General features: G+C 39.9%; 1 protein-coding gene and 1 non-coding gene across 3 annotated transcripts in view; both read left to right on the plus strand.

Moving 5' to 3' along the window:
- The window catches only part of LOC124721494 (ero1-like protein), an 83483-nt gene that overhangs the window by 9085 nt on the left and 52777 nt on the right, over window positions 1-21621 (plus strand). For both annotated transcript variants that reach the window (XM_047246504.1, XM_047246503.1), the window contains exon 4: window positions 18458-18529. In XM_047246504.1, coding sequence (XP_047102460.1) covers window positions 18458-18529 — 72 coding nt within the window. The remainder of the gene's footprint in view (window positions 1-18457; window positions 18530-21621) is intronic.
- LOC124723920 lies at window positions 15308-15412 on the plus strand. Its single transcript, XR_007006579.1, has one exon. It is a non-coding gene; the product is annotated as a U6 spliceosomal RNA (small nuclear RNA).

The raw sequence follows: 21621 nt of genomic DNA on the forward strand, positions 1-21621 counted from the left end.
CCAACACCTAGAAGAACCTGATCCTTCATGCCAAAACCTTTGCACATGTTACCTGTGTCCTCTGTCGCCTGGCTAAGGCTAGCACTTGGCTTCACAATACTTGTCACTTGGTACTCTGGCCCTAATTTGTCCTGTACCATCTGGCCTACACCCCTCCCATGACTACTGCCTCGCAGCAAGACTTTTCTTCCTGCTCTCTTTCGGTACCGTCTACATTAAGTTTCTTTCCTAGAAGTTAGCTGCACCCGACTGTGACCTACAGCTGGATGAGACTCTTCCCCTCCTACTTCAGGTAAAAAGTCAAATTTATTGGATTCCGTTAGCTTGAATGTAAATGAAGTTGAAGAGCTGCTCTTCTTTTGCTCTTTGCTTGTTACGTTTACCTAATTCCCAAGATCTTTTATCCCCTCTAACCAACCCAGTTAAAATTTCATGTGATCTAGCTCAGCCCGAAGGGCACAAATCTTTGCCCCCTGCTCAGTGATTCTCTTGTCTTTTTTTGCGAGGCTTACAGTTCAGTGGGAGAGCCTCATTGAGTTCCCATTCAGTTTCCCACTACAGTCACCCAAGTGAAATTCCAACCCACAGTCTACGCATACCACTCTCTCTTTGACTATCCTACAGCAACATCCACTCTTATCATGCATTGCAAAACAGATTACACACTTCCAGGTGGAATTGAACCACTTAACACTACACGAATTTTCGTTACTTGCAGCAATTAGGCCTATAGATCAACGCTTCAGGTGTATTATACAACATAAAAAAGTTATTTATTTCTACATGCAACAAAAACTTAGTACTTTCTCAACTGCAGTATTCGTTAAATTATCTTCATCACAACAGAATGTAACTTTATTGCATGCAAACTGCACATAAACAATGCAGTAGTGCAAAAGTTCTAAATCAAACAAATTAAGATTTATGCTACTTTCCAGAAATACGAACTTAACAGTGAATGGACATGCTCAAATTAAATTGTTGAAGAAAAAAGAAAAAGCCCACACAGAACAATTAAGACAGATTCTCTAAGTTAATTGTGCCATAATATAGTAACTGATACCTTTATTGGTAAGCTTAATAAACACACTGATACACATTTTTAATGTGTAGTTTGTAGTGAACTAACTGTTGTTATAATATAAATAACTTGTCCTTACAAGAGCACAAAAACTGAATGTCTTGCTGGGCACGGGGAATAGTAAGAGCTGTCACATGGTAACTGGGGGTAGGTATTGGACACAGGAGGTTAAAGTGCGAGCTAACTGCAGAGGATCTTTGAACATTTCTCAGTGGGTAGTGTTGAGTACATTGTATTGTGTGGCTAAGATTTGTTTGTTCTGTAGTTGTTTACCAAAATGCAGCACCTGTCATTCCTGTTTTCTAGTTGACATACTCTGGTTGAACGTTAATAAAAGCAACAAACTGCAGGGATGTATTCCTGACTGGAAACGGAAAAAAAAGGTGCTTTGAACATGTGTCTGGAAATGGATGGTGTGCGTGCAATGAAAACAAATTGTCCCAGAACACAGTACAGAGTTGCATCACATCCATGGCACAAGAGATGTTGAAAGTAATCTCCAAGGGATGCAAAGCATGAATTCATGTGTCACATCCTGGATTACTACACATTTTCCCATGTTCCGGCCTCTCTGTGAATAGCATCACAGGCATTGTGAACTTGCTATTGAAGGATATGCACATCAGGAACTGGTTCAGCATACACAACACTTTCCAGATGCCTCCAGAGGTAAAAATCCAGGAGTTTTAAGTATGGTGACCTAGCAGCTGAAAAGTTCCCGCTACTTTGGGAAGCATTCCTATTACTATCGATGTGATCAGTGAGTTCTTCACATGTTAAAGATTGCATCAAATAGTAATATCCGCACTTACAGAATTAAGCACCTGTTTCTTTGTCTCCTCCACCACCAGATTAACATCCGGAAAAACTAAAAAAAAAAAAAAAACCTTCTATTTATTGAGTCTGTTTTCTGTTGCTGGTTGAGGAGCACTTACCTAAATTCCTTTGGATGTATGTTGCTCCGCTAAGAAAGAGAATCCTTGGTTTTACTGCAGCTGGTCTTGCTATATGTGTATGTTGCAATAATAACCTGCCGAATTTTTGAGTCATTGTCGTTTATTCATGAAAAATACAAAACATTTCCACTGCCAAATTGTTCCATCAATACTGTTGTTGTTGTTGTTGTGGTTTGGTCTTCAGTCCGGAGATTGGTTTGATGCAGCTCTCCATGCTATTCTATCCCATGCAAGCTTCTTCATCTTCCAGTACCTACTGCAACCTACATCCTTCTGTATCTGTTTAGTGTATTCATCTCTTGGTCTCCCTCTATGATTTTTACCCTCCACGCTGCCCTCCAATACCAAATTGGTGATCCCTTGATGCCTCAGAACATGTCCTACCAACCGATCCCTTCTTCTAGTCAAGTTGTGCCACAAACTTCTCCTCCCCAAACCTATTCAATACCTCCTCATTAGTTATATGATCTACCCATCTAATCTTCAGCATTCTTCTGTAGCACCAGATTTTGAAAACTTCTATTCTCTTCTTGTCCAAACTATTTATTGTCCATGTTTCACTTCCATACATGGCTACACTCCATACAAATACTTTCAGAAACAACTTCCTGACACTTAAATCTATACTCGATGTTAACAAATTTCTGTTCGTCAGAAACGCTTTCCTTGCCATTGACAGTCTACATTTTAATTCTTCTCTACTTCGACCATCATCAGTTATTTTGCTCCCCAAATAGCAAAACTCCTTTACCACTTTAAGTGTCTCATTTCCTAATCTAATTCCCTCAGCATCACCCGATTTAATTCGACTACATTCCATTATCCTCATTTTACTTTTGTTGATGTTCATCTTATATCCTCCTGTCAAGACACTATCCATTCTGTTCAACTGCTCTTCTAAGTCCTTTGCTGTCTCTGACAGAATTACAATGTCATTGGCGAACCACAAAGTTTTTATTTCTTCTCCATGGATTTTAATACCTACTCCAAATTTATCTTTTGTTTCCTTTACTGCTTGCTCAGTATAAAGATTGAATAACATCCGGGAGAGGCTACGATCCTGTCTCACTCCCTTCCCAACCACTGCTTCCCTTTCATGCCCCTCGACTCTTATAACTGCCATCTGGTTTCTGTACATATTGTAAATAGCCTTTCGCTCACTGTATTTTACCCCTGCCACCTTCAGAATTTGAAAGAGAGTATTCCAGTCAACATTGTCAAAAGCTTTCTCTAAGTCAACAAATGCTAGAAATGTAGGTTTGCCTTTCCTTAATCTAGCTTCTAAATTAAAAGTCGTAGGGTCAGTATTGCCTCACATGTTCCAATATTTCTACGGAATCGAAACTGATCTTCCCCGAGGTCAGCTTCTACCAGTTTTTCCATTCGTCAGTAAAGAATTCGTGTTAGTATTTTGCAGCTGTGGCTTATTAAACTGATAGTTCGGTAATTTTCACATCTGTCAGCACCTGCTTTCTTTGGGATTGGAATTATTATATTCTTCTTGAAGTCTGAGGGTATTTTGCCTGTCTCATACATCTTGCTCACCAGATGGTAGAGTTTTGTCAGGACTGGCTCTCCCAAGGCCGTCAGTAGTTCTGATGGAATGTTGTCTACTCCTGGGGCCTTGTTTCGACTCAGGTCTTTCAGTGCTCTATCGAACTCTTCACGCAGTATTATATCTCCCATTTCATCTTCATCTACATCCTCTTCCATTTCCATAATACTGTCCTCAAGTACATCGCCCTTGTATAGACCCTCTATATACTCCTTCCACCTTTCTGCTTTCCCTTCTTTGCTTAGAACTGGGTTTCCATCTGAGCTCTTGATGTTCATACAATGGTTCTCTTTTCTCCAAAGGTCTCTTTAATTTTCCTGTAGTCAGTATCTATCCTACCCCTAGTGAGATAAGCCTCTACATCCTTATATTTGTCCTCTAGCCAACCCTGCTTAGCCATTTTGCACTTCCTGTCAATCTCATTTTTGAGACGTTTGTATTCCTTTTTGCCTGCTTCATTTACTGCATTTTTATATTTTCTCCTTTCATCAATTAAATTCAATATTTCTTCTGTTATCCAAGGATTTCTACTAGCCCTTGTCTTTTTACCTACTTGATTCTCTGCTGCCTTCACTACTTCACCTCTCAAAGCTACCCATTCTTCTTCTACTGTATTTCTTTCCCCCCATTCTTGTCAGTTGTTCCCTTATACTCTCCCTGAAACTCTGTACAATCTCTGGTTTAGTCAGTTTACCCAGGTCCCATCTCCTTAAATTCCCACCTTTTTGCGGTTTCTTCAGTTTTAATCTACAGTTCATAACCAATTGATTGTGGTCAGAGTCCACATCTGCCCCTGGAAATGCCTTACAATTTAAAACCTGGTTCCTAAATCTCTGTCTTACCATTATATAATGTATCTGAAACCTGTCAGTATCTCCAGGCTTCTGTCATGTATACAACCTTCTTTTATGATTCTTGAACCAAGTGTTAGCTATGATTAAGTTGTGCTCTGTGCAAAATTCTACCAGGTGGCTTCCTCTTTCAGTTCTTAGCCCCAATCCATATTCACCTACTACGTTTCCTTCTCTCCCTTTTCCTACTACCGAATTCCAGTCACCCATGACTATTAAATTTTCGTCTCCCTTCACTATCTGAATAATTTCTTTTATTTCATCATACATTTCTTCAATTTCTTCGTCATTTGCAGAGCTTGTTGGCATCCATCAATACCAGCCACGTGTATTAAACTGCCTTTCCAATGTCCCTCCAAAAACACATCTCCCCCAAAGAACAAACAATTGACAAAACAATAAAATCTTTGGAAATGGAAGATTAATGAATTAACAACTAAAATTAATAAAAGTAATTGTCACACCAGAAAATGGATAATTAAGATCTGCACATAATGTAAAAGTTATTTGGATAACAATTAAAATTAATAATGTGTAATTAAGATCTGCACATAATTTGCATAAAACCTAAAGCAGATACTAAGATCTGCACATAGAAATGGGAAAGTGGTTCCATTTCACAGCTACAGGGCCTCTGGTCCTATCCAGCATTGGGGAAGGTGGGATTGAGGTCTCGATGAACTGTAATGTGGACTTTATGTGGTGCCCCATTGTGAAGAAACCACATAACCTGTGATGCTGCGAAAGACACATCCTTAAGCAGCCCATGTAGAGTATTCCATAGGAAGTCGATGTATCTTTCTCCAGCAAGGTATTGTGGAATAATAACCAGTCCACGTATGTGGTTGCCAAGGATCCCTGCCCACACATTGATGCTGAACTGATGTTGATCGGGGTTCACATTTCCTGAGGATTGTCTGTAGCCCACAGTTGATGATTATGCAGATTGATGGTGCCAGTTCTGGTAAAGGATGCTTAGTTGGTAAGGAGGACTGATGACAGAAATCCCATAATTGTAATAGTCTCGTACAGAAACCACCAGCAAAATCCTTCCTGTAGAGGGAAATCCACTGCTGATTATCCTTGCTCTCATTGCAGGTGATAGGAGTAGTAGCGGTTGTCACAGGTGATAGGAGTAGTAGCGGTTGTCACAGGTGATTGGAGTAGTAGCGGTTGTCATGCAGGGTACACACAATCATACTTTGGCGTACACCATGTTGGCAGGCTACATGCCTGAAGCTTGTCCAAGGGTTCGTCTCAATATCCTGCAGAACCTGCTCCTCCAAATCTGGTGCATGCACAGTCCACAGCCTCCTTGCAGGTTCAGCTGTCTGAAATGATCCATGATCACACAAACACCCAAAAAGGGCTTGAAATGTTGTGTGATGGGGTTTGTGTCTGCAAGGGCTGTCATTTTGATATAGTCGTGCTGCCCTTCGACCATTTCCATCTGCTTGGCCATACACAGACACCATTTCAACTTGTTCCCAACATGAGTACCAACCATTCTGTTTCAGTACACTGTGTCAGTCATGTAGCCTGCAACAAACAAGGAACATGTGGCACATTGTTAGAGAGACTTCCATTCATCAGCGCCATCTATTGTGTCAGTGATGCATTTCTGAACACATTTCCAGTCAGGAATCTGTCCCTGCAGTTTGTCGGTTATAAAAATGTTCACCATGTATATGCACTGAATCTGTAGCAAATTTATTGCATTTTATTTTCCACTGCTGTATCTTCTGTGCCATTATTATGCGCCAACAGTGATGTACAGCAGCAGCATGTATAGGTTTAATGATGAAGATTTTGATGATATGCACCACATATAAGAGTTCACTGAATGGCAGCAATGACAACATCACCACAGTACTTTAGCATCTGAAGGCTGTTGCATTACTCTGTTTTTTGTGTTGCATGTTTTAGTGAGTATGTATTTACAGGATTTTTCGCTTTTGTGAAGGTATTTTGACCAAACCAAAGGTAATTGAGGAAACAATGTGAATAATTCAGAATTACATTATTACTCTGTAACAAGATACAGAAGACTGCATGTCTCTGATACCAAAATACTGAACAACCTCTGAAATTTTTAAACTTCTTGGCTGATTAAAACTGTGTGCCAGACTGATACTCGAACTTAGGACCTTTGCCTTTCGTGGGCAAGTGCTCTACTGATTGTGTTACCCAACATGACTCACAACCTCTTGTCACAGCTTTACTTCCGTCAGTACCTCATCTCCTACCTTCCAAACTTCACAGTAGCTCTTTTGTCAAACTTGCAAGATAGGAGACGAGGTATTGGTGGAAGTAAAGCTAGGTATTGGTGGAAGTAAAGCTGTGAGGACAGGTTGTGAGTTGTGCCTGGGTAGCTCAGTCGGTAGAGCACTTTCCCATGAAAGGCAATGGTCTCGAGTTTGAGTCTCAGTCCAGACACAGTTTTAACCTGCCAGGGAGTTTCATATTAGCGCACATTCCGCTGCAGTGCGAAAATTTCATACTTTGAAATTTTGTATGTTGAGTTTGGGGCCACCCTGCAGAATCCACATAGAACCTGGTGTTCCCATTCAACTTTTTATGTGAGATACTTAATTCAAACTCATTAGGTCAAAACACATTTGTCCCACTTCATGCACAGTTTGTGAAAATGATGCAATATTTTCTGTGGTCTTCCCTGAAAATGAAGGGGTGAAGCTGACAGCAAGAAAATTATTCACCATATTGATGATGAAGCAACAGAAGGGGTTACCACGTGTATAAATGGATGCATCAAGAGTTATCTGAACCCCTAGATTTGCTGTTTGATCAATGGGTGGCTCTTGCTTTGCCCATAACTCTTCCTGCTTTTCTAGATTCTTAAGAACAGGGGCCAATATGTGATACTGGAAATCTCTAAGTGGATCACTAATACCTGTGTGTGCAGTTCTAACCATTTGTGAATGTATAGTGAGCATTGTGTCACCTACTTTTTGTCGTAAAGCACAAACAATAAAAGTTGAACAAAAACATCCAAGCAATAGGTGTTTACACCCAAACTACATATCCGTGGCATTTGAAAATGCAATACAAACAGGTGGGGCGGGGAGGGGGGGGGGGGGGGGGGGAGGACTGCTACTTCAACATCTGTTTTGCAACAGCTGTTGCATGTCAGGCTCCTTGGATAGATGGATCAGTGGCTGCAATGTAGTGCTTAGCAATATTTTCATTGAATGGACCTCGATATGACAGTGAGACTCAGACAGTAACTCGCTGTGACCCATGAATGCTCCATTGCCCACAACGACAGCAGCACTAGTTCAACACTGTGACCTGGCAGCATGTGTTAGGTGGTGGCATGTAGAGTTACCTCTTGCCCAACAAATTAGGTTTTGGACATGTAACTCATGGTGTATGTTGTCACAAAACATAAAGGCCTGTGTTTTAGACTTGAAAGTGGGGATTCAACTTCTGACACATTATATGCACATTATATGCAGGTGCAAAGTACTAACACGAATTCTTTACAGACGAATGGAAAAACTAGTAGAAGCCGACCTCGGGGAAGATCAGTTTGGATTCCGTAGAAATACTGGAACACGTGAGGCAATACTGACCTTACGACTTATCTTAGAAGAAAGATTAAGGAAAGGCAAACGTACGTTTCTAGCATTTGTAGACTTAGAGAAAGCTTTTGACAATGTTGACTGGAATACTCTCTTTCAAATTCTAAAGGTGGCAGGGGTAAAATACAGGGAGCGATAGGCTATTTACAACTTGTACAGAAACCAGATGGCAGTTATGAGAGTTGAGGGACATGAAAGGGAAGCAGTGGTTGGGAAGGGAGTAAGACAGGGTTGTAGCCTCTCCCCGATGTTATTCAATCTCTATATTGAGCAAGCAGTAAAGGAAACAAAAGAAAAATTTGGAGTAGGTATTAAAATCCATGGAGAAGAAATAAAAACTTTGAGGTTCGCCGATGACATTGTAATTCTGGCAGAGACAGCAAAGGACTTGGAAGAGCAGTTGAATGGAATGGAAGGTGTCTTGAAGGGAGGATATAAGATGAACATCAACAAAAGCAAAACGAGGATAATGGAATGTAGCCAAGTCAAGTCGGGTGATGCTGCGGGAATTAGATTAGGAAATGAGATGCTTAAAGTAGTAAATGAGTTTTGCTGTTTGGGGAGCAAAATAACTCATCATGGTCGAAGTAGAGAGGATATAAAATGTAGACTGGCAATGGCGAGGAAAGCGTTTCTGAAGAAGATAAATTTGTTAACATCAAGTATAGATTTAAGTGTCAGGAAGTCATTTCTGAAAGTATTTGTATGGAGTGTAGCCATGTATGGAAGTGAAACATGGACGGTAAATAGTTTGGACAAGAAGAGAATAGAAGCTTTTGAAATGTGGTGCTACAGAAGAATGCTGAAGATTAGATGGGTAGATTGGGGAGAAGAGAAGTTTGTGGCTCAACTTGACCAGAAGAAGGGATCGGTTGGTAGGACATGTTCTGAGGCATCAAGGGATCACCAATTTAGTATTGGAGGGCAGCGTGGAGGGTAAAAATCATAGGGGGAGACCAAGAGATGAATACACTAAGCAGATTCAGAAGGATGTAGGTTGCAGTAGGTACTGGGAGATGAAGAAGCTTGCACAGGATAGAGTAGCATGGAGAGCTGCATCAAACCAGTCTCAGGACTGAAGACCACAACAACAACAACAACAACAACATGCAGGTGCAGAATTGCTGGTCGGGTTGGAGACAAGGTGTGGAATGTTTAGGAAGCTTTCAACTAGAAATTGGTTTCTTATGAACCACAAGTAAGTTTATTCCCGATACAGGGTGCAGTTGGCCTCACCCAGGTTAGTTTGGAAGGCTAACAGGCAGTCTTGACATAGTTGAGAAGTGATAATTTTAAAAAAATGTAGTTTTAAGGCCTAGGTCCACAAAAGTCAGGAAAGACATGAGTCCTAGATAGCCTGGTGCCAATGCAGTTGAGAGATACTGGGTTTGACTGATGCTCTGTACCAGCAGTTAGCAGTCAACATGTGATGCCTCCCATACATCCCCTATTGGCTATTCAAACAATGGAAAGGCCAGTTTGGAATATCAACAGTTATGAAAATGATGGATTGCTACTCACATTAAAGATGACACATTGAGTTGCAGACAGGCCCACAAGTGTGTGTTTTCCTTTCTTTTATGAAGAAGGTTTTGGCCAAAAGCCTAATGTGTAACAGTCTTTTAATTGCACCTGTCTGCAACTCAGCGTGTCATCTTTATGGTGAGAGTATTCTATCCTTTTCACAATTGGCTTTTCACTTAGTGTGGAAGGGGCAGGTTCATTGTCAGCATGTCAGGGGAACAAAACCTTAGCTGAGGCAATGGCATTACATGGCACACAAACCACAATGAATTATTATTGAATAATACAAGAAAATATTTTAAAGAAAAATCATAGCTAATAATTGGATTGCTATAATACAAATAAATGCTGCAATCAGTAATTGTATAGTGTGTTGAAAGAATTGTTGTCATTCAGTAGATATCTGGAGACTGTAGAATGAAATGTCAGAAAATTAAAATCGAATAGCTTCTTTTTAGTGAAATAGACATGATCAGTTAAAAAGTATGTGGAGGCAAATCTCTGGCTAAGTCACATATTGATTTTTTTAACAACTTATGAGTTACGATGAGAGTTCAAAATCAACTTGATTTGAACTATGGTAGGGTAGTTTTTGCTGTTTTGGTGGTACATTTAAAATATTATTGATGGGCACATCTGTTTCGCATACAACCAGCAGATTGTTTTTGCATAGTTAATTTGACAGTTCCCATCAAGTCTTCTAAAAGACATCATAGTCAGCTTTGACTATAAAAGTTATTTATTTGCACTACTGCAGTTCGGTCATGTGGGTGTTGTGAAGTGCTGTAACTGCACATGTAAAATCTAAAAATCTTCTAATATGTACCGTATTTACTCGAATCTAAGCTGCACTAGAATCTAAGCTGCACCTGAAAATGAGACTTGAAATCAAGGGAAAAAAAAATTCCCGAATCTAAGCCGCACCTGAAATTTGAGACTTGAAATTCAAAGGGAGAGAAAAGTTTTAGGCTGCACCTCCAAATCGAAACAAAGTTGGTCCATTGTAATATGAGACACAATTTAGGTCGAATGAATGACGATACAGCTACAGTAGTTTGGTTTGAGTCATAAGCTTCGCATTTAAGCTTTACCAGGTAGCCATTGCTATGCGTCAGGCGCTCCGTCCGTATTTATACGGGTACCCTTCCTTTTTCACGTGCTTTGTCTAGTTTGAATTGATTGCTTATTTTTCTTTGATCTGATAAGTGCCGTTCTCTTTGTTATAGGTGTTTGGGTCACTCTAAGCTGAAAATGCAGTACTGTACTGTGTCATGCATTGTTTGTCGCATTCTGATAATGAGTGTTTACGGCCTGCCGGCTACCGCGGCTTAAAAACAAAAGAAGAGGAATTGTCTCATTAGCGAAACAATGGCAAGAGACTGCTATTTGTTGTTACTTACACTGCTGCTTTCTTTGATAATGTCAACAAGAACAAAATAATAGACTGCGTATGATAGATGATGTTCTGAACGATAGTTTAGCGAAAATTTTTCTCCGTTTGAAAATCTTTGCAGACGCCTCTTTAGTACATTACATTCTGCACAGAAATTAGTCATCTTAGATTTAAAAATCTAGTCAATTGCCGTGCTTCATTTCTGACTGTATCACTATTAGGCATAAGAGTAATACGAATATAAACATGACATGATACGTATATTCTTCCGCGTTAATGTTGTCTCACTCTAGTTTCATAGTTTATTAGGCAGACAGGATTTAAATGAGATAGCAGCAAACACGGAAGAATACATGGCAAAATGTTTATGTTCGTATTATTCTTATGGTGAAGAGAATACTGGATGTGATTCACAATTCATAAAAGTTCCTATTAGCAACCATCTCTTCTCACAGGTAGGAAAAAATTCAGAACGTAGAGTTGGCCATATTGACAAACATCCCAAACAGTCTTGCCAGTCGGATTTTCGTACTACAATGAAATGCTGCTACATTCGAAGATGAACAGTACGGAATTTGTATTTACTTTGTTGGATAATGTATGAAAATACAGTGGTCGAAACTTGGGGCACTGAAAAAAAGCTCGTCTTCCACATTTTTTTTTTTAAATTTATTTACTGACGCAGAGGTTTTGGCACCAGTATTTATCTTTGTGCCTGCTAAGCATGCCTGTGCAGCGCTACATATATTCCACGGCAGAAGTTAGTTGTAGCGGCACCTACCAATATTTTTCAGAACTTCCGCTTACTTTGCACTCGATTCTAAGCCGCAGACGGTTTTTTGGATTACAAAAACCGGAAAAAAAGTGCGGCTTAGATTCGAGTAAATACGGTATTGATATCATTGTCATATACCTATGTTGGGTCTTTTAACATTGTTAACATCTTTAACATGATTGTCACATACTGAGTCAATTGCTTTTTAGAAGACAAGAAATATTGCATCCATCTGAAAGCCTTGCTTCATGGCTTTCAAGATGTCATACGAGGTATGAAGAAGTTGGGTTTCTCGTGATGGATGTTTTCGGAATACTTGCTGGTAGGCATGAATGGAGTTATTCTGTGGGACTCATGTTAAAGATGCTAACAACATTAAAAGGTCCAACATACAGACACAATGATGACAAGTATACATGTCAGAAGATTTTTAGATTTTGACACATGCTAAAGCTCGAGTTTACCACATGACAAATGGCCACATGGCCAAGTCTGCAATACTGCAGATAAATAACTTTTGTAATTAAAGAACAACCACCCTTTATGAAAGTAGTACATAACTTTTACAGTTGAATGTGAGTATGTTGACTTTTACAAAATTTTACATGACTGAACCTCAACCATGATAAGTTAATCAATGAATTCGGGAGAAAAATGATGTGCTCTAAATATGTTGCCCATAGATAATGATTGATGTGAAATTCCTCTTTTCTTACTGCTTCTACCAGCTTGTCCATAAACAAATGATATTTCAACAAGAGCCTTGACATTATACTCATTGAAAATTGCACTGCGCTGTAATATTAACTCAACTTGTAAACACAAACTGCTAACTCTTGTGTACATTAACATGATTTGTATAAAAATGGATACACTGAAGTTTAGATATCAGTGTCCCCTGAAAATTATTATGTGAACCAATGATCAAACTGAATTGTAGAGGTCCTGTTCACCACATTTCATCATGTACTAACACGGTTCGTCATTCGGAAGCTGTATGCAACTCTTTTGGCTTATAACTTTTGAATCTAGACTAAGGTTCCTGCTCTCCTTGAGCTCCTTCTGTTGCTCCTAGCCATGCTTAAAAGTTTTCCCTAATGATGTCAGATATGTTCCGTGTTTTATGCAGTGTTGTTTGAAACTCACCGGTATGAGTTAAACTAGTTCCCATCTGTACTAGCACATCAATAAATAATCTTGATAATGTTGAGCGCCACAGCTGAAACTAATATTAATGAAAACCACCTCCACTGCATTATTACAGTTGATTTTGTTTGTTGAACATCTTCAGCAGAATTGTCAGTGGTCAGCAGAAAGTTTATGATCAATGTTTTGGATTTGGTCTTTAACATTACATGTGACAACCAGACCCTTTGCATCATTACTTTAGCACAACTCAGCAACCTGAAGATGTTCATTGAAAAAATACGGTTGTAACACAATAAATGTGTAAAAATACAGCTGAGGAGATTTTCATTAATTATTAGTACATAAGTGTTGTGTTGTGGTAACTAGTTCCAGTAGACAAAACAGACTGAAATATCATGGGCACTTTCCTTGTCTAATCACGGAAAGATGTATGTGTGATGACAACAGTGTGTATTTAAATGATACAAATTAAAGTCGGTCATGAACCAGCCGAGGATTACTCTCTGCCTTCCTGTGAAATGTCGTTGCACTGGATGTATGACACTAGAGGAATGTGTGCTTGCAAATAAAAATACATCAGTCTGATCATTTAACCTCCTCCTAGCCTATTGTGCTAAGATTGACATGCTTCCACCAATGTTTTTATGCTGCAATAAAAGGGTAGTTAGATTGTGATACTTGCACGCCACTTTAAATGTGTCAGTCTGAAATGTTGTACTCTCTTGATGAATGATTTACATCCATTTACTTTCTGTTTCATGGCGCACTGTAGAATATTCTTACAGAGTATGTGTTGTCTCTCCATCCTCCCCTCTGAATAGACATTGTCCTCACTTGAGTTACTCACAATAATTAAAATCAGATTTTGTTGTAGGACATCTGTTTTTATGTTGCACAATGAGTGAGGCCACTGTAGATGTGCTAACTCAGTATGATAAAAACAGCACCCAGTGCTTAGTAATTATTCTACATATTCATAATCTGCAGACCACTGTGAAGTGCATGGCAGAGTGTGTTTCACATTGTTACACATATTGGGTTTTTTCCTCCTGTTTCATGTGTGTGAGGATAGTGGGAAGAATAACTCCCAAAATGCCTCTGTGCATGCTAGGGGGCTTTTGCATACTCTTAGACTGGGTTTCACAGGATAGTTGACATCTGTGTTCATCCACCTGCCACTTCATTTTTTTTCAGCACTACCTAGGACCTTTTGTGCAGCCTTTCTGTGAATAGAATTGGTATCCCCACTTAGTCCTATTTGGTATCGGTCTCACACATTTCAGCAAAACTCGAGAATGGATTAGATAAGGGTTTTCTAAGTAATCTCCTTATAGACTGATAGTACTTACCCAGTAAGTTGTAAGTGAACTTACTATGTGATCATTTGTTTCAAATTCCCACAAATTGTTACACCCAAATATTCCTATGAGCTGCAGTCAGTCCAGTTGTGACTTATTGATACTGTAGTCATACTACCTTTTATGTATCTTGTGAAGTGCAAAATATTACATTTCTGACAATTTAAAGTAAATTGACAGTCTTTACACCACTTCAAAACCTTATCAAGATCTGGTCAAATATTTGTGCAGCTTTCTAATACACTACTTCACTGTATGTACTGTATCGTCTGCAAAAAAAGGCTGAGGTTACTGAGAATATAGTCTGTCAGGTCATTAATAACATGAACAGCAAGCTTCCCTGGGAAATAACTAAAGTTGCTTCTACATCTGTCAGTAATTGTTTATCAGACATAACATTGTGCATTGTCCTTACCAAGAAATCCTCAACCCAATCACATGTTTGATACTAAATATAATAGCAGTTGAGTTAGTAAGCATTGCTGCGCTACTGAGTCAAATGCTTTTTGGAAGTCAAGAAATACTGCAATCATCTGATTGTCTTGATCTGTGGCTTTCAGGATGTCATGTGAGTTATGCATGAGTTGGGTTTCACATGGTGAATGTTTTCAAAACCCATGTTGGTAGGCATGGATGATGCCATTTTGTTTGATACTTTATTAAGTTTGTGATACGAATAAATTCTAAGATTCTACAACAGAGGGATGTGAATAAAACGGGATGGTAGTTTTGTGAGTAATTTCTCCTACCTTTCTTGTAGATGGGTTTGACCTGTGCTTTCTTCCAATACAATCTGACAGGGATTACATCAAGCCCTGTCCTCAGCTGTTTCTCTATGCCGGTACCACTAATATCTATATCACTCATTTTTGCACTGGTACATAAATTGAAATAAAGGAGTATTGCTGGAGTTACCTCATTGAAGGACTTGTCTATATTGAGACACTCCATAATTATAATTATTAATAAACTTTAAAAAGTAGCTCTTAGTGAGGAGTACAATACCGAATATTCATAGTATCCTTTTCCCAGCAAGAATCCAGAAAAAGTGCAAAAAATTGTTGTACTCACTTTGGCAATACATATTCTAAAATTGTAACGATGCAAAGAAGATTAGCATTGCCCCTGTGCAAGGATGACACACAATCACAAAGCATTCTAAATTTTTGCTTTAAGGTCCAAAGCCAGGGCTGGATTATAGGACCCCCTGCCTGTGAAAGAGTCCCAGGCTACTTGTTGAACTGACTGGATACTGGAAAAATTGTACCTCAGACTATATTTTTAAAATTAAATGTAATGACATTTTTAAACCACCACCTGGATGTTATTAGTATTTACGTGGATGGGTCTGAGCAGGAGGATTTTATTGGCTGCTCTGTCATGTTACCTGGCATAGTCCTCCCATAGCAGTTTTCAGTTTTTTATGCAGAATTGTTTGCTGTATTGAGGGCACTGGAGCAGACGAGATGCCATTGTGGCAAGAAATTCCTCAGATATTCAGATTCCCAAAGTGCCCTTTGTCTGTTGGTCAGATGGACCCAGCAGATCAGATGGTGCAAGACCTACAGGATGCTTTTCCTTTTGCAAAGTCGGGAAAAGGAAATATGTGTGTGAATCAAATGAAAACCTTAAATTTGTAATAACAAATCGAAATTTCATGCAGTTATCGTGTAAGTTGGTAAGTGTGCTACAGTGTGCAGAATGGCCTGTAGGTGGCAGCATAGTGTAGATGCACACACATCGTCGCAATATCAGTATAAAGATGGCGACTTGCACCAGGGAAGAACAGTGTTCTGTTATTTGGTTTTTGCGTAGTGAAGGTGTGAAACCTATTGAAATTCATCGACGAATGAAGGTTCAGTACGGTGATGCATGTTTGTCACAGCAGCAAGTCTACGAATGGAGTAGGAAGTTCGCAGATGGTGTGACTTCAGTGGAGGATGCTCCTCGTCCAGGTCAGGCACAACAAGTTGTGACTCCACCGAACATTGCAGCAGTTGAAGCCTTAGTGAAGGAAAACTCCAGAGTGACACTGAATGACATTGCAGCATGTTTACAGATTAGTCATGGGTCAGCACACCACATTGTGCATGATGTGCTCCAGTTTCACAAAGTGTCTGCGAGCTGGGTGCCACGGCAGCTGACTCCTGAAATGAGAGAACAATGTGTTGATGCATGTGAAGAACTTCTTCGGTGCTTTGAACGAGAATGTGATGGCTTCCTTGCAAGAATCGTTACTGGGGATGAAACCTGGGTTCACTTCCACCAATCGGAAGAGAGCGAGCAAGGAATGGTGCCATTCCTGATCACCAAAACCGAAGAAGTTTCGAACAGAACCATAAGCAGGGAAGGTTATGCGGACTCTCTTTTGGGACCACTGTCACCAGTGCATCATACACAGATCTCCTAAAAAATCAACTGCGACCTGCAATCAAATCAAAGTGTTGTGGATTTCTGTCAGGAGGTATCCTTTTGCAACATTACAATGCAAGGCCCCACACTGCCCATACAACAGTTGCAACAATCACAGACCTGCATTTTGAGTGTCTTCCTCATCCACCATACTCACCAGACCTTGCCCCAAGTAATTTCCATATGTTTGGACCACTCAAAGACGCAATGGGGGGAAGAAGTTCCGTTCTGATGAAGATGTGCGCCACATGATGCCTAAGTGGTTGCGCGGACTACCAAAAGAATTTTTTTCTAAAGGAATTTATGTACTTTGTAAGCACTGGAGGACTTGCATTGAGCGTGGGGGAGATTATGTTGAAAAGTGATACAGATTTGTACCACTTCTGCACAATAAATCATATTTTAAAAAATATTTAAGGTTTTCATTTGACTCACTATCGTAATTTTGTGTTGGGTTCCAGGGTGCACAAAGATCTGGGGAACTGAACTTGCTGATGCAGCTGCCAAAGAGGCTGGCTTCCTTTCGTCTCCTGCTCGCTGTTCAGTTCTCATGCAGGCTCTTACCACATTTGTGACTAGAAGACCATATGGTTGCGGGAGGCTCAGTGGCTGGAAATGGAGAATAAGAATCGGCATTCAGTGAAACCAAAGTGTGACTGTGGCTTACCTCCTACCTACCATGACGAGCTGAAGAAGAAACCCTTACAAGGCTTAGAGTAGGAGATTACCCATTAACATATGACTTTCTCTTACATTTGGGGAGCCTCCAGTGCGCCATGGATGTGGTACATAGCTATTGATACGACATATTTTGAGTGTGTTTATATAATGACCTGAGAGCAGACATGGGTCTCCCGCAGGACCTGCCCTCTATTTTCACTGAGTTTATGTTGTAAATTTTGTGTAATGTCTGGGCTTCTTCCCAAAATACTGTGTGTGAGATTTTAATGCGTCACAGATTGGCTCGGCCACACATTATTTCTAAGTAGTCATCCAGCCACAGTCATCTGCCTCTTTTTGAACTATCTCTGTACTAATACTTTATTTTATATAGTTATTCTTTTTGTGGCGGTGTTCGTAGCGACAAACAATTCGCGGTAGAAACGGCTTACGAAGTCACCGCCACACTTTTAATAGCGGGCCGACCGGTCCGCTGGAACAGTGAACAGAAAGATGAAAACCCAAACACTCTGATTAAATAAAAGTCGGTACTTATCTTTATTAACGAAGATACAGAAACACAGTGGTGAACTCCGTGTCTACAGAAATCTGTCTAGTTCGAGTCGGAGCGGCTAGGTCAGTGTCGGCTGACGACAAACAACAACTCTGCTGCGATGAACACACAACTGACTAGCAAGTACACAATTCGGTGGCGAGTATACAACTGAGCGGCGAATACAGAACTGTCCTAGCGCTCGCGACTCCAGCGCTTAAGAAACCAGAAGCCAGCGGTGGCGCGCGCAGACTTGCGGTGATTTCCTGTCTCGCTGGCGCTGCTTATGCGGATGGCGTCCGGACTTTGATGCTGCCAACCTTTTGGCAGCGGGCTCGGGTGGCATTACTGGCTAGGATATAACAATTCTGATGATTTGTCTGACATTTATAGTTGGTCTTTTATGAATCTCACCATCTCAGGGTTGTGTTTTCAATTGTTGTGTGCGCATACAAAAAATATCAATGCACTTAGCATAATGCTGTATTTATAAGACATCTGTAGAAAATGTCTAATTTCATTTTGTTGGTCTGCTAGATAGCTATATATGCAGATTTGTTTTTGCTGACAACATTAATCTTTTTGTAGGAACATATTCCACCTGGACTGAAAGGCCATTTACCAAACCAGAAGCAGAGCACAGCACATGCTGCCTACAAAGTGAGTAACAGTAAACTATCTCAAAATGTGTGTGTTATTTGGACTATATGTTGCTCTTCAGTAAAATGAGTCATCTTGTGATTATCTGTCTTATTTATATCAAAGTTCATATCTTTCTGATTTCGCTTAATCATTTGTGATGAAATTTATATGTCTCTTACCTAGTGCGGTGATGCAGTGATTAGTATTAATGATCCGTTAATCACAGTTAGTTCAAACATTCAGGAACTTCATTCAGTATGTTTAAGATAATATCCCAGCCAAAATTAAAGGCACTGGTTGCAAACAGTTGCAGATTGTTGCCCACCTCGGAACAAATGGTGCTGTTATGTTTTCTGAGGCTACACTAGGTCCCTGCTGACATCTGACAAAAGTAGAGCAATCAGCCTTGCTTGTGGTACATCATTGCTCACAATCTCGAGAACAATCCTCAGAACTGGCTGGGGCTTGTGCTTTTGAGCAAAGTTGAAATCCTGCACTAAAGACTTTGGTGATTCTGTGACCATCGAAGTGTCTAGGTTTGAAAGCTAAAGGGTCTCACTAAACAGTGGAGAGATGAGTTCCCACCAGAGGAAGCTACCAATGTCTGTCCACAGAATACATACATTTATTTTAATTTATATGTAAAAGGTCAGTCTGATCATGGCCCTAGGTGGCCATCCAGCTCACCTGATCTGTCAGTGTGCAATTACTTCATGTGGGGAGCTCCCAAGTCTAACATGTTTTGCAACAACCCTCAAAGTCTTCAAGAACTGCAGCAGAACATTTCAGATGAGACTGCAGGAATTCCAGCAGTCCAGTTTCGATCTGTCTTCTGCAATTTGCTGACTGGGGCCCAAAAGTCCCAAGATATGAATGGTGGTCACTTTCAACATCTGCTGCATTTCCTTTCCTCTGCTGTGTTTCTCTGTATGCTGGAACTCTGTTCTCAGGACCACTTTCATTTGCCCCACCCTGTATAAGCTCGTAGAGAAATGATTGATATTGACTGCTGAGAAAAAGTGTGATTTGTTCCCTGTCACACATTACAAGCAAAACTATTTTCTACCTTTCTTAACACTAGTTTTGCAGCCTATAGTCATTGATGCAATAACAGCCTTATTGTCACAGATTCCCTCTCTTTGCTAACCAATTCAGAAAGTTTGGGTGTGTCCATTGCTAGACAGTCTGAGACCTTCCTCTCTGTAGTTGGTTTCCTAACTGTTGTAAGTAATATTCAGAAAAGACGTTCAAAACTGTCTCACATGGTATCCATTTTAATCATGTGACTGTCTCACATGGTATCCATTTTAATCATGTGACTGTCTCACATGGTACCCATGTTAATCATGTGACTTGCCTGTTCAATAGTTGGCAAATAACATATTACTGAGCTTTCCAAACAGTTAAGCTCAGCTACTTTCGCTCTTCATACAATTGCTAATTTTGGAAACAAACGATCAACCTCCTGGCACATTTCCATTCAGTAATTTTGTATGGAATCATTTTCTTGGGTAACTCATCATGCAGAAAGAAAGTATTGATTGCACAAAAGTGAGCAGTAAGAATAATATTTGGTGTTCATCCATTGATATCGTGTAGGTACCTTTTCAAGAAGCTGGTCATGTTAACTGCACCATCACAGTGCATATGTTTGCTAATGAAATTCATCATATATAATCTGCCACAATTTGAGAAGAACAGTGATGTCAATACCTGCAACACCAGAGGGAAAAATACCTTTATTACCCATTATTAATCCTTTTGTGGCTACAGGAATACATTTATGGCCTGCAGGTAGAACATCCAGATGGCTACAGGTGTACATGTTTGCCCAGCATGTAGAACAGTCAGACAGCTACAGACGTTCATTTGCACCCTGCAGGAAGGAAAACCTGACAGATAACGACATTCGTGTATGTCTATGGGAGCAGATAAATGGGCACTATAGAATGATGACTCACTGTTGTCTGTATTTGAATGTTCCTGCCAACACTGTCGTTATCTTTCCATGTAGGCTTTCACTGTCGTTATCTGTTTTTCTTGTCGGAAAGTGCTGCAGTATTCGCCAGCTTGTGGTTCCTTTCGCCTTGAGAGTGGATCTGTTAGATGCAATTTGATTTCCTAATGTACCCAAGACAGAAGATACAAAGACATATAATCTGAAGGGCTGGAATTATCCTAATGAACTGACATATCAGATCTTGCAAGTGGTGAATAGTGCAGCAAAATACACGCAGTTTCTCTGCAACAGTTCCTGCCATGCGGAATAGCAAACTGCGCACACTGGCAAAAAAAATGTAAATTGATTTCCTAATCAACAAAGTACATACAGTACGGCCATATGTAATCTGTAAGGGCATGTATTTTACTACAGAAGTGATGTATCAGAAGTTGCCAAAGGAGAACGCTGCAGCAGATACCTCAGTTTCTCAGCAACACTCACAACTGCGCAGAACAGAAGATGGTCCTAGTTTGGGGCATCTTCACTAGAATCGCTCGCTTTAAAACTATACGTCTTGAAATGGATTTGTTCAATGTTAATGAAATTTAAATAGGTTATATGAACATATATATAGGTAGTGTAAATCTCACTGCAGAATTTTCCAATCACAAATAAAAAAGTTCTTATAATTTTTGGTAAAATAATTTTTCTCAAACCAGAACAAATATATAACAGGAAGCTCGGATTAGTTTTGATAAAAGAATAGTTCAAACGACATATGGGACATGTAACTAACATGTCAGGAAACTTACACCTTATATTTTCCAAATTTCCTGTGAGGCACTAAACCACGAAAAAGCATCTAATTACTAAATTCACTCACCTTTGATGCTTACTTTCATCCCATTAATTCACATTCAGGGTCTTTAATAACCTCAATAGATACTGCTGAGTTCTTTATAGTAAAAAATATGCTACCATCATTACACGCCAATGGCAACCAAGCTGCCTCTTCCTGAAACTGTCCCACGTATCTCGATGAGCGGGCTGCCCAGGAGATGCTCCATGAAGGACATGGCCTCGCAGACATTTGACCTCAAATTCAGCACTGCAGTTGTAAAATCGCACTATCACGGTAGCATTCCCATCTTCTCCTCCAGCTGTGCAG

Source organism: Schistocerca piceifrons, chromosome X, assembly GCF_021461385.2.
Source record: "Schistocerca piceifrons isolate TAMUIC-IGC-003096 chromosome X, iqSchPice1.1, whole genome shotgun sequence".
Classification (NCBI taxonomy): Eukaryota; Metazoa; Arthropoda; class Insecta; order Orthoptera; family Acrididae; genus Schistocerca; species Schistocerca piceifrons.